Here is a 14559-nt window from a genome sequence, read left to right as displayed (position 1 = left end):
ACTTGTGCAGTGTGGTGGTCTCAGGCGGAACCAAGGCGACACTCGTTGAGGGAGGTAAGAGGAAGGAAAGTGGGAAAAGTAGGAAAAAAGGTGTAGTTGCCTACGCGTTTCGGCCGCTGTGGCCTTCGTCAGGGCAAATGTAGATACCCAATACAGTGAATGGGTATCGTTTCTGAACAATCATCTATGCTGTAATTTCCCCCATTCCTATTAGATCAATAGCAAAAATACTTCACATTTTGGGTATGTAGAGCATCAACTTTGGTTTGTGTAAACAACAATAAATGAACTAACAATGTCAATGTACAATATCACAAACAATATATTTTTCAGTCAGCAAGTTTCATTTGTTCCCCCAAATCCTTTCATCAACCTTTCTCTAGAAGAGGGTCTGTCACCCCAAAAGAAAGAAAGGAAGTGGCCAGGTCGCGATGATGCTACTGATGACACCGAGCATCGAGCAATTGTGATGTCATCGGTGATGTCATAAATCACTGATGTCATACTCGCTGTTATATACATTGAAACACCATCAGTGATCCTTCTCTACTGAGGTTAGAAAGAAAATGGCCAGGTGCTTGAGTCATACCCATAGACATTGTAACACCATCAGTGATGTCATAGATCCTTCCCTACAGAGGTTATAAATTGGACTCTGGATTCTGAGTGGCTTGGAGCGGTCCACCGAGGGTACCAGGGCGAATTGGGTTTTAGAGAATGTAGGGAAACAGTGAATGGATAAATCCAGGAGGCGGTAATGCAACATAATATGGATGCCAACTGCCCTAAAACACAACAGAAGAAGAATTGGATGACTCTTGCTCATAGCCCAGCAAATACAGCCCGAACCTGCAGCAACAGCATATAGGGCAGCAACCAAGCCACCAAGTCCAATAACGACATGGCGGCGTTTTTAACAAAACTGGGAAGACTCAGAAAGGAGATGGAATGTGCCTTGTAAAAAACAATAAGGGGAAACAGCAGTATAATAGACACATACATGTATGACTGGAGATTGAGATTGAATTATGTCATAGGACAGTGGTTCTCAAACTGTTTTGGCTTCAGTACCCCCTTTCCCTGATTTCTGAATCCAAGTACCCCCTTTACCCGACTACAACATTTTGCTTAGAAAAGTGCAGCAGAAAACGATAGCATATGATGCAATTAATGAATGATAACCCACCTTTTCAACATTACAAAATAGGAAACAGAGTGAAATACAATGCTAAAAAAAGGGGACACTTAATTGTCGCAGTAGAACACTAGGGTCCCAGCATGAAGAGTGTGGAGATACCGTGGTGAACGTTCTGCTGCCCTCATCCAGTATGAGTGGTGTGGTGGCTCAGTGATGGTCTGGGGAGGCATTTCCTTGGAGGGTCGCACAGACCTTGTTCCCATTCATTTTTTTAGCAGTGTAGTTGGAATTAGTGCCTCCTGAGCAGATTAATTTTAACCTTTCATTTATTTTCATGATTTATTAGGACATTTTTCCATTTTCCCTTTCTCTCAAATACCCCATGTAGTTACTACCTTGTACCTCACTTTGGGAACCACTGTCAGGAGAATCTCTTATTTACTAACAGAACTACAGTATGTCTACAGGATAGAAACCTTTCTGACAGTTTCTGACAAAATGTGATAAAGAGCTGATATTTCCATTGCGGCCTATACAGATATAATCAAATGTTAGTAGTATCAGAGTTATATTAATCTCAAAAACAAAAGCAAAAAATAAAAATAAAATGTGGGGCTGAACTTAAGTTAAGATCAAATGTACTGCCTCCTTTCCTCTTTCAAAATGACCTTATTGGCTGTTTTAATGAATGAGCCCGAGCCGTCAACAAAGTTAACAATCCATGTGTTAGTCGTGTCAACATGCCTGTCTGGACACATCTGATCTGTGCCACATACACAGCCATGCCAACAGCCTGCTCACACTTGGATATGAACAGAATATCAGATTTGGTCATTGCCCTCCTACAGTGTGAATGCAGCCTACGGCCAGTCTAAGTGCTTCTGATGGTGTAGGCGTGCCTGCTGGGGTGGCCGATAGCCACAATCAGGTTAGCTACAGTACACACAAAGATGCAGTCGTCCTCTCATCGTTCAAGTGTCCCCATTAGGGGCTCCATGGCGGCCAGGAAGCAGGCTTCAAACTCCTGGTCTGAGAAGCGAGCTACCGACAGGCGGGCACTGCGTCGGATCTGCAGCCTGCTGGCAGGTGGCAGAGCCAGGATCTTGTCCATGGCCTCCGCATAGCTGTCCTCGTCATCAGCCAGGAAACCTGTCTGGCCTCCCTCAAAGGGCACCACGATGTCCAGCTTGGGCCCGCCAGACTTGTGGGCAAGAATGACTTTCCCTGCGGCCATAACCTCCACCACACCTGCAGGGGACAGCAGAGAGAGGAGCGTCTTTTAAAGTGAAAAATGTCAACTGAAGATGTCAGCTCTTGGACAACAGAGAGGCCTGGTTGGATTATCAGGTGTGATCCATACATTACCAGTGAGATTCATTATCATTATGGGTGCTTCTAGCTGAGCTGTGATCAGATGGATGTAACCTCTTGTGATATAATTTAAAATAACATTTGAAAAAGGCAACAGAAAACATGTCAGCCCCCACAATTGGTGCAATGCCTATTAATAGTAGTGCCACCCTTGGGCTAATAATGAAAATGCTGAAATACAGTAGTGAGATGCATCTGTGACCAGCAGTGTCTAATTTTTTTTTTTTTTTTTTTACGAATACGAGAATGAAGCAATCATGCATAATCACATTAACGTTGATGAAAATCCGATCAGTGGGGACCAATAACACAGTCTAAACAATATTCTTTTCTTTTTTGTATCTTTTTTTCCTTCCGATTTTTCACCCATTTTCTTGTACTTGGCCCCTGCTGTCCCGAGGCGTTGCTCCATCCCCTCTGCCAAGAGTTGTAGACTAGCACATGCGTCCTCCGATACATGTGCAGTCGCCAGCTGCTTCTTTTCACCTGACAGTGAGGAGTTTCACTGGCAGGACGTAGTGCAAGGGGGATCATGCTATTTGTTCCCCCAGAACAGGCTCCCCAACCAACCAGAGGAGGCGGTAGCTCAGCGACCAGCACTCATACCCCCACCAGCTTCCCACCCACAGACACGGCCAATTGCGTCTATGTCTGACCAAGCCGGAAGGACATCGACCGGGAATTGAACCCGGGTCTCCGCGGTGTTAGGCGAGTGCTTTTACCTCAACACTACCCAGATGCCCACAACTAAACGATCATTCTAACCACTGTGCAATATATTACCTATCCCAAAGTGCTCGTTCCACATGGTGTGCAGGCCGATGGTGGCTTCCCCCAGCTCTCTCTTCAGCTGGTGGTCCTTCTCGGGCCTGAACTGCCCGACGGACACGATGGAGCTCCGCTTCCTGTCCCCGTCCTCCTCCAGTGGGATGTCCAGGAAGGCGCCGACATCACAGGGCGGGTAGACCACGCTGGTGCGGTTGGGGGCGCGTCAGGGCGAACAGGCAGTAATAGACCACCTTGAAAGCACTCAGGAACAGGTTGTTGGAGATGTAGTCTGCGTTGTTGAACCTAAGACAATGGCAGGAGAGGTTAGTGAGCAGCAACGTGGTTGATGTGATGAACTCATAAATCTGCGTGAAATGAGACCAAAAGCCACCAAATTCTAATATTTTTCTTCTGGACATTTTTGCACAAGCTTGGGCTGAAAATAGCAGCAACAGCAGGTGTGCTTGTAAAACATCGATCCATGTATACGATTTGAATGGGCCAATAATTCAATAAATCCCTCATAGGATCAAATTACAATCTAGCCTATCCCGTCTGTGGGGGTTGATAGGGTTGTTGACCAATACCAATTAATTAGCAATAATTGGCAATAATAATCCAGTAATTCAACAAGATTTAAGATTAAGGGTTATATTCCCCTCAAAGTTTCAGTCGTGTATCAAGTGCTTCCATCATGCATGATAAACAATCACAACCTTTGAATGTGCAACATTCAAAGGTTAACCTAACCTAACACTAACCTAACACTAACCCATGTGACCCAAACTCAAGTTAAGATGGAGAAGAAGGCAGCTTTGGTGGGGGAAGGGGAAGAGAAAAAGCTAACAGAGCATCTATAGAAAAACACTATAAAAAAATGATGTGTTTAAGATGAGGGTTTTCTTATCTAACCACGACCAGACCCAAACCCTAACCACATGGTTGTACTTGCCTAAACCTAATGTTTTATACAAATGTGTGTGAACCCTAACCCTGTCTTCAGATTGGAAGGCACGCAGCTTATCCATTAAGCCATATGAGTCAGCACAGCTGGAGCAGCACTTTTTTCACACCCTAATCCTAATCTTGACCACATTTTTTTACTTGCCAGACATTTTAAGGAATAAGCAATTGCTGCGCCCAATCAAATGAGTTCGGGGGCGGGGTTTTTCCGGCCCATAGACGGGTTTCTTGTATACAAACATTAGTGGGTGCGTGCGCGCGCAGGGACAGAGGATGACGAGAAACGAATCGAGCTGATCGCCCATTGGTTCAACACAGGTGCATCACAAACCCACAGTGAAGTGTAGAAACTTCAATTTTATATCTATTCCAAGCTGTCACTCTACATGTTACATAAATACCACCTGTAATGCCTACATTAACAATAAAATAAGTAATCTGAACGGCTGGGTCATTTGAGCAGTGAGTGTGGGTGGCGCTAATTCATGTTTTAATTTGTTTACAAACCGCTGTTAAACAAAACTGTAGAAGAAGAAAAGCAGCAGTGAGTGTGCTGCGGGGGTGTTGGACTTGTTGATGCCTCGCCTGACTGCGCTCGCCTGCTCTCGTCTGCTTTCCAGGCGAGGCGGCAGTCAACTCAAACGAGTGTGTGGAGCTATAGTCTAAGGTGTGGAGCGGCTTTCTACCCCGGTGATGCGCCAGGGAGTTCCCCAAGCCCCTGTAGCCGGCGATTTCTCCGCCTACCGGACTCTGGCCTACCGGTTACTTTATACACTGGAAAAAAAAAAAAAAAAAAAAAAAAATACAGTGCACCTGAACGCAACATACAAGATACCCGCTGAATAAGTGTCCAAATGTTCATGTCATTCTGGCCAATACTCCAATTCTGTTATAACATTTCAGTCTGGAATATGGAATATCTTTCAATAATCTTTATGACTAAAAGGCTAAAAGTAATCTCATGTGTAAGAAATGACTTGTCTACATTGAAGTAAAAAATGTAAATAATAATTAACTTGTTGGTTTTGGATTTATTTAGCTTCAAGAGTGCATTTTTGTTCGTGTGACCCTCAACACAGGCTTTGAGAATCCCGGGCCACTTACTGATACTTATGCTTAAATTAACCCACTCTCTCTCTTTCTTTTTACCGTTTTTCTCCCCTCCCATTTTCTTCCCAATTGTACTTGGCCAATTCCCCCTGCTGTCCCGGTCATTGCTCCACCCCCTCTACCGATCTGGGGAGAGCTGTAGACTAACACATGCTTCCTCAAATACATGTGCCAGCTGCTGCTTTTCAGCTGACAGTAGGATTTTCAGTAGCAGGACGTAGCACGGGGGACCATTACGCTACCCCCCCCCCCCCCCAGTTCTCCTCCCCCTGAACGACCAGAGGAGGCACAGGAAGCACTAGTGCAGCGACCAGGACACATACAACCTCACCGGCTTCCCACTCACAGACACGGCCAATTGCGTCTGTAGGAACGTCTCCAAGCAGTACCGCTGCCGGGAAGTGATCCTGGGTCTCCGTGGTGGTAGGTTTATACTGTCTTAGAACACGGCTCTCTTGAATACTCGATTCTGATTGGTCAATCAACAAGATTCACCGGTCATTATTTCTCGACAACCGACCGCTGCTCTGCCACACCTGAGATTAATCAGTTGATAAGAGCTTTTTGTCAGCAAGACACTACTAATTAGGCCAACCAGTTGCAGCTGTGGTGTCTTGTGTGCCAATTACGAATGAAACCGCTTTGTCGTTGAAAACGCTATTAAAAAATCTATTTGAATAATTATTTTTGTCAGATTATTGAATGATTTAGTTGTAGGCCGTGTTCTAAGCGGGATAATGTATATTGAGGCGGTGATTACTGGGAAATAATGACCTTCAGGTGAATCATTAAGCCCTCCGCTGCGCGTCGGGCTCAATCATCACCTGTCGGTCATTATTTCCCCCGTAATCACCGCCTCAATATACATTATCCCTTACTTATATGTCGTCCATGTGATTTATGTGTTTATAACCTCTTGCACCCCAATCCCACTGTGGTTTCTATGCAAATGGTAAATAAACTGCCTCTGACTCATGTCTTGGTGTTTAGGGTTCCAAAGCCCCCCCCCCCCAGCAAATTGATGAATAGTTCAGCTTCATTCTTGTTCTTTTAGAATGCCTATTTTGCTCATAGTTTCACTGTTATCTCTCTATCTACAGTACAGATAGTCATGATAATGGAATTATGGACAAAATCATAGGATTTAATAATTTAATAAAATATATTCTCAGATTTGGGTGCAAGACACAAAATCTCATCAAATGTGGGCCCTCATGTGGACTAAATTAAGCGTCCTTGATATGAAAACGGTTGAGAACTGTTACTAGTTACCGTAGTAGTTACTTACTACATAGCACCAGTTGATCTTGCAGAATATTAGGCAACAATCTGTGTTAATAATGTGTAAATGGTTGAAGCTGAAGCAATTGCAGTTATGTGATTGTTATCCGACCGAACCCCCCCCCCCCCCTTACCCTGCCTTTTAGACACAAAATGGCTGTTTAAAAAATCCTATTTGCAACGTTATCAAGGTGTGGGTATCCGCTGGATGCTAAACGAGTAACGACAGTTACCAGGTGTGGGTATCAGCTGGATGCTAAACGAGTAACGACAGTTACCAGAACAAGGTGTCGAGCGTCAGCGGGACAAAGATGCTATGCAGCGGCCTCTCCCAGACGAGCACTCTGCACCCACAGCAGCAGCGGCTCGTACTGCGACAGCCAGCCCTGGAGACGCTCCCGCAGGCGGACCAGCTCCGGGTCCCCGGGAGGGAACATGGCCTCCAGGCCGACCGAAGAGGAGGGAAGCGAGGGGTGTCATGTGGCCCCCTCTCCGCTCCATGGATGTATTATTAAAACAACCTCCGCTCGCCATGTTTTGTCTCTCCCACTTTATTATGTGTTGCAACTTGTTTTGGAGATCACGGGGACCAGCGTCAAGCAAGCCACAATACAAAACGGGGGTTTTCCTCTAGTTATTGCTTTCAAAATAAAGGCATAATAATAATGAAGCTCTGTTCACTGACTCAAATGCCACATGCGCTAGACTATTTTAAAGCCAAAGTTGTATATCCAAGCTAATGATTGCATTATCTTTTTTTTATTCAAAGGTAAAGTTGCAAAAAAAAAAAAATCCCCACGTTTACTTTTAAGGCAATATTGCTCATTTCCGGCTATGTTGGAGTAATTTCAGGCGCCTTGAGGTCGCTATGGATGGACGGATAGATCAAGTCGAGAGAGATCTGATATAGATCTGATATAGGGGAGAGTGGGGTGAGTTGTGCCAGTGGGGAAGTTGTGCCACCCCTTGTATCTAGAAAACCATAGAAGAAATTGGTCATCTGACCACACATTTTTGAAGAGGCATCCATTTTACTCACTCTGCAAAGAAGGGAGGCAGAAGAGCTAAGCACATCTAAGTTCAAAAAACTGTTTTTTGCCTCTCAAAGTAAATTTTTTATGATCAAGGTTTATTGATTGTTGTGTCTGAACAATTATAGACAAGCTTGAAAACATTTCACACATGTGTTAGTGTTTTAGTAAGCTACAATATGAGGCTATACTGTTAGCATGATGTTAGCTCCAAACCAGCTATATGATACAAGTTTGTTAAAATGGTGGGGATGGGGTGATTTGTGCCAAAAGGCCTGGGTTAAGTTGTGCCAGTGCAGTTGCAGTTGATTTAGTGAAATTTTATTTCATTTTGTTCTTAAATGTTTAAATAGACCTTGTTGAAGAATATTGCAGTATTGGCAAGTATAGCCTGGCTCTGTGATAGTTGATTTTGTTCATTTTGAACATAATTTGTATTTCTGAAAATGTTAAATATGTAGGTCAACTGCTGCTACCGTTTAGCCTTGTTTAACCCTGTTATAGTACACTGGACTTTAGTGTTATCTTTATTTTGTCTTGCTTTGATATAGCATTACAGTATATGAGATGAAAATGTTCTGTTTTACCTCAGTAATCAATGGCACAATTTACCCCAACGTATTCTCTCCAAAGGCACAACTTACCCCGCACCGGGGGCAAGTTGTGCCAAGAGACCACTTTTTTAAGAATAGCCATATTTTTTTAACAGTTTATTTAAGATCCAAAGGGAGTGTTCCCAGTGGTGCACAACATCCTGAAATATATTTACATATTGTAGTTGGAGGCATTACTGTCATGCCCTCACTTTAAAGACACCTCAAGTAAAAAGTGGCACAACTCACCCCACTCTCCCCTATATATATATATATATATATATATATACATATATATATATATATTGTAACGGGTTGGGTTTGTGTGCTGCTGTTGTGTGTTGTACTGTTCTGTGCATGGGGAGTTACGGGGGGTCTGTGAAGGCGACATTTAGCCAGTGGGGGGGGGGGGTGAGAGAGGGATTCACCTGTGATTGGCTGGGGGGAGGGGAGCTGTGAGAGCGGGGGACAGCTCGGAGAGTTGGTGTGTGGAACCTGAGACGGAAGGTTGTGTGTGTGAAGAGCGGAGAAGCTAGGAGGAAGCTAGCGGGGGTTTTGGTGTGTGTGTGGGGTTGTTTTGGCGTGGGCTACGGCTGACAGTAGCCCCGGACCTGTGTGTGATAAAGAATAAAGTGCGGTGACTAGATCCTGACTCTCGCCTCGTTCCTGACAATGCTACACTGGCGTCAGAAGAAAAACTAACGACTGGAAGGCTCGAGCGCGACCTGGCGTTAGCAGTTAGCTGTTTGTGTGCTAGCTGCTACAAGGACCACGTGGAATGGTGCGCAGAGAAGAATGCCTGTCGGTGGACGGGGGGGAAAAGGAACTACCGACCCCGGAGTTTGGCTCGGTGCTTGCTGGTATGGAGGGCCGCCTGAAGCAGGAGCTCAGCGCGGTACTTGCCGGCGTGGAGGCCCGCTTGATGCAGGAGGTCAGACGGCTGTTGGAAGCGACGCCTGCCTGGGCAGAGGGGCTTATGGAGCTACTATGGGAAGTCGCGCAGCGCGGAGAGAAGCGGACGGAGGAGCCGCAAAGAGTGTGTTGGACCTGTGGAGAACCGGGCCACGTGGCGAGGTGGTGCCGCAGCGGTCCCGGGGGACAGACGGGGTACGCGGAGCAACGATACTGGGGACGGCCAGGTGTCTGCTGGTCGTGCGGAGCCTTTGGGCATCTCGCCAGGGGGTGTCCGGAGGCTGTCGGGGAGCAGAAGACGGCGGGAGAGGAGAGACGTGCAGGCGGCGGGCAGGTGAGACTCTGCTGGTCGTGTAAGAGGCCTGGACATTTGGCCAGAGACTGCACTGAGACAGTGGAGGTCAGGGAAGAGACACGGGTTGGGGAGAGTGTGGAAAGCCGGGGGGAAGAGAGCGTTGTGAGGATCGGGAGAGCGAGGCTCATATTTCCAGGTGAGCAGGTGTCGCTACTAACGCCGGAGGGACCGACACAGCCGAGCTGCGCTACGCCCCCCACGGTTGCTGTACGGGAAGCCGAGGTGGTGGTCGCGGCCGTTTGTGTTCTCCCTGCTGTCCTGAACACGCCGCCCCCTGGGGGAGGGGGACAGGAGGACGAGCGTGGGCGAGAGGCGGAGAAAGAGGGGGAGTGTTCAGATGTGGACCTGGCGGGCGAGGACGACATGGCCATTTGGTCGGTCGAAGCGGAGGAGTGGAAACGCAGGCAGGCGGAGGACGCGGATATCGGTCCGGTGTACACGTGGGTGGTGGCCGGACGCCGGCCCCCTGTGGAGCAGATTCACACGTTTTCCGGTGCCACGAAAGGACTGTGGGATATGTTTGCGAAGCTGCGTCTGAGTGAAGATGGAGTTTTGGGGAGGGGGGAGAAAAGAGGGTTCCAGACGGTTGTACCCAGCTCCCTCCGAGGGCTGGTACTGCGGTGGGCGCACAAGGGCCTCGGCTGTCTCGGGCATCGCGGGCATGAGGAGACGCTCCGCCGTGTTCGTGGGGGACACTACTGGGGCAAACACAAGGAGGATGTGCGGAACTACTGCAGTGCGTGTGATGACTGTGGGACACAGGGGGGGGGGGGGGGGGCTGAGGAGAGTCACCTGGCGGAGGAGTGACCCCACTGGGGGGGGAGAGGGACTTGTGTGCTTCTGGGGGGCCAGAAGCTTTGATGTGCGGGGGAAGTGTAACGGGTTGGGTTTGTGTGCTGCTGTTGTGTGTTGTACTGTTCTGTGCATGGGGAGTTACGGGGGGTCTGTGAAGGCGACATTTAGCCAGTGGGGGGGGGGGGTGAGAGAGGGATTCACCTGTGATTGGCTGGGGGGAGGGGAGCTGTGAGAGCGGGGGACAGCTCGGAGAGTTGGTGTGTGGAACCTGAGACGGAAGGTTGTGTGTGTGAAGAGCGGAGAAGCTAGGAGGAAGCTAGCGGGGGTTTTGGTGTGTGTTGTGGGGTTGTTTTGGCGTGGGCTACGGCTGACAGTAGCCCCGGACCTGTGTGTGATAAAGAATAAAGTGCGGTGACTAGATCCTGACTCTCGCCTCGTTCCTGACAATGCTACAATATATATATATATATATATATATATGTTACAAATACATATATATATACCAGTGCATACTTCAGCATGCACTGGGACGCGTCATCGGGTCAAACACCGTCACGGTGTTTCGGGTCTGTTCAACATCATACACCCTCGCCCAGTAGACCCAGCCGAGGCCGATTGGACCCCGACCCGCATCCCAGAAGCAGCCGCTCACGGATCAGCCTTCCTACTCTGTCTGCAATGTTGCCTGCGGAAGGGTTGATCACGCCCAATCCGCTGCAATAGAGCTAGTGCTACACCGCAGTATTGCAAGACCCTTCGGTGCATGGAGGCTCTACGGCGCTGCGGGTTTCTCCCGGCCGCTCTCCTCCTTCGTCTCACCAGGCCCTCCCGGGGCAAAGGCATCCCGAGGCAGAGAGGATGCCTCAAGAAGGCCTGTGCGTTGCACATCATTCGGCTGCGCCAAGCACCTCGCTCTAGCCTGAAGGACCCCAGGCCGCGCCGATATTTACACAGATTTTCGGGAGGCGAATCCGTAGCGTTTGTGGATTTCTCCCTCACGAGAGAGCCAGGCTGGGGTGCTAAACCCATCCCGTACCGAATGCCGTCTCCCCGACCGTCAACTGCCTCTCCAGCTTGTCACCAATCTATACCTGGTTGTCACCTGGTTGTCTATTGCTAAGTGTCACTGGTCAGGGAAGCCAGAACTCTATGTTACAAATACATACTTCAGCATGCACTATACATTTGATGATGTCACAGTGAGATTTATGACATCACGGGTGGTATACTGTATCACTCATGGTCTCACTCTCATTTGCCGGAGGGTCCTTCACCTGAGACATCGTGATATTGGAGTGTTGATGTATGTATGTGTTTTTTTTGTTTTTTTTTGCTGTCCCCAGAAAATAAATAAATCAACCAAAAAAGGCAGTCAGTGGCATATAGGCGTATAGCATATACCCTAATATATATATATATATATATATATATATATATATATATATATATATATATATATACACACACACACACACACACACACATATATGATCATAGTCAATAGCTACAAAACCACAGGTTATATGGGCACAGGCTGCTTGGTCACAGCAATGCATTGCAGGACCTCACCTCATTCAAACAAAGCCTCACAACCCCCACTACACCCCACCTGAACCATCTGTACTACAACCCCCACTACACCCCACCTGAACCATCTGTACTACAATGGGCGGGGCGTCGGTGAGTCAAAGGTGTGACGTCACCTGCGCTATATAAACATCTGTTTACAGTTGGTCTGCCTCTTTATAGGCCTACTGCCGCCCAGCTGTGATCACTAAAGAGACATTTTCTGCAGAAATTCCAATAGACCAGGAGGACTAGGCCTCTGATCAAGGTTTCTTTGTGCTCCGATCTAGTCTCACGTAGTCAGACCATAGACTAGTCAGACCCACCGTCGACGTCATCAAGCTTCCAGCGACAGAGGCAGATATCATCTACGGCATTTGTTTTTGTTTTCACTCTTGTCATTGCTACTTGATTCTCGACTATAATTTGTACCATCATGCTTGTCCATTTTTATTTATTTTCTGTTATAAGCACTTGTCTGTTTGAATTAAAAAGACACTGCGAGACTAGCTCCGATCCAGTCTACAACTACTGCGCACAAGCAAGGACAACTTTGGAAACGCAAAGACTCTCCAGGTAGGCTGAATCTGGCAGAATTAGATTAGCCTTATTGTTAGATGTGTAGTGCATGCATACTGTCCATGATGGAATATATCTTCCAGAATCATGAGGACGATCTCCTTCGTTGAGTAGCGCAGTGATTATTAATACGAATTGATATGCCTCTGCTCTCTCTCTCTCTCTTGATTTCAGTTTTAGACGCGATCCCAAATTATCTCATGCCCAACTTTTTAATAACTAAAAAAAAACTTAAAAAAGAAAAAGAAAAAGAAAGAAAACCAAGGCCGTCGGAGGCCCTGGTTTATTACCCTTCTCTCTCTCTCTCTCTCTCTCTCTCTCACACACACACACACACACACACACACACACAGACACACAGATCTAAACATCACTCCACGTGTTATTTTTCTATTTAGCCTACTGTAAAATTCAGGCTTGAGTTGTTTTGATTCTTACTTTTGATATCAATATTAATACAATACATTTAATTCATTGATAGATCGTATTCTGCTTATACTGTCTTTCATTTATCAGAATCACTTTTATTGCCACAAAATGCAAGATTGTAATTTGTCTCAATGTAGGCTATGGGGGCCCGATTAGATAATGTGAAAATACCCGGGGGCCAGCTGCTTCTCACATCATGGTTAGCCTATATAAAAAAAATCACATACAATTGTACTCTAAGGATTTTGTTTAGCATCTGAAAACATTAGTTTTGCCTCTGTTGTTCCTACTTGGTGCTTGTCTACAGACTGTATGATAGTGCTGTCATCGTTAGGTGAACAGAAAATGTGAATTGAACTTGCTTGTCAATACTGTGTGGAGGGCCGCATATAGTATATTTTGGGAGACAAGCTGAGGGCCACTTAAAATCGGTCCGCGGGCCACAATTGGCCCCCGTGCTGGACTTTGGACATGCCTGATTTAACCCTACTGTATCTACAGAGCTGCTTGGTGGGAGGACAGACATCTGGCGTAGGAGGGGAGGAACATTGTCGAAATGAATTCTTCAGAAGAGGTGAGAAAAATATCACTGTTGTATCACTGATGTTGCAGCACACACACACACACACACACACACACACACACACACACACACACACACACACACACACACACACACAGTGCACCCCTGTCCTAATTCTTTATGTCTTCCTTTATGCAAACAGAGAGACACCAAGAGACCCAAACACATTCACACTGGAGAGAAGCCCTACCACTGTGACCAATGTGGGAGCAGTTTCAGTAGGCTCTTTCATACACAGATCGCGCAAAAATTGCCGTTTAGGAGTCCCGTAAAGCCAGCCGCCTCGTCACAGAAATTGCTTTCACACGAGCCAAGCAGCACGGCCACATTACCGTGCTGCGTGTACTTTCAGGTGAAATCCCCTGCTCCCGCATTGAAAGGCGAGCGGAGGGATTTCCTGCTCCTCCTAGCCCAAATTAATATTTTCATAGGTTAGTGTAGCCTAGGCTACTGTATGATGAACGAATTCATTCAACAAGACTTCCCTCCTAGTCCGCTGAGCAGGGAGGATAGGTGCACTCGCATGGTGGGCGGGCAGATCGATATGGTGTCCTACTAAAATTGAAACGATACACGACCGCCCGCATATCAAACAGCTGCAGTCTGCATAACGTTCGTCGGGGGAATAGTATAGGCTATAAATGCACATGACTACTTAACGTTAACTGTAGAAACGGCCTGTAATGGCCCACCGTCAGGCCTGTTCTTGGGGCAGTCGATGCCCATGGACCGACGCGCTAACGACGTAATGATGATGACATCATCAACGATGACAATGATGTCATAGCATAGAGTTCACCTGTGAGGTCATCGGCGATGTCAGACATAACACCGATGATGTCATAGCCCCCTCGAACGTTGTGACATCATCAATGATGTGATGTCATACACCAAATGTTGGGATATATACAAGCTTCTTCCTTCCTCTCTATCCTTCATAATGTCAACCATTAGCACAACCAATTCCGAACTCGAGCTGAATCCTGGCTATCTTACAACCAGCCAGGCCCTGGTGACCGACTGCCTTACACCCAGACAGGTCAAGAGTACTATTCGGCGTAATGACAGGGACTATCCCGTAGCTG

At 47.0% G+C, this 14559-nt stretch overlaps 1 protein-coding gene across 1 annotated transcript in view; it reads right to left on the bottom strand.

The window, feature by feature from the left end:
* Positions 1–2251: 2251 nt before the first annotated feature.
* The window catches only part of LOC310771411 (kinesin-like protein KIF13B), a 40816-nt gene continuing 28508 nt past the window's right edge, over positions 2252–14559 (bottom strand). Inside the window, exons 6-7 of the mRNA XM_083664031.1 lie at positions 3293–3580; positions 2252–2386 (exon numbers count right to left, since the gene is read on the bottom strand). Of these exons, the coding sequence (XP_083520157.1) occupies positions 3356–3580 (225 nt within the window). The 3' untranslated portion in view covers positions 2252–2386; positions 3293–3355. The remainder of the gene's footprint in view (positions 2387–3292; positions 3581–14559) is intronic.

The sequence above is a fragment of the Poromitra crassiceps genome, assembly GCF_964638095.1.
Source record: "Poromitra crassiceps genome assembly, contig: HAP1_SCAFFOLD_623, whole genome shotgun sequence".
NCBI lineage: Eukaryota > Metazoa > Chordata > Actinopteri > Beryciformes > Melamphaidae > Poromitra > Poromitra crassiceps.
Note: the sequence above shows the minus strand (reverse complement) of the source record. Positions and strands in the feature narration are given on the sequence as shown.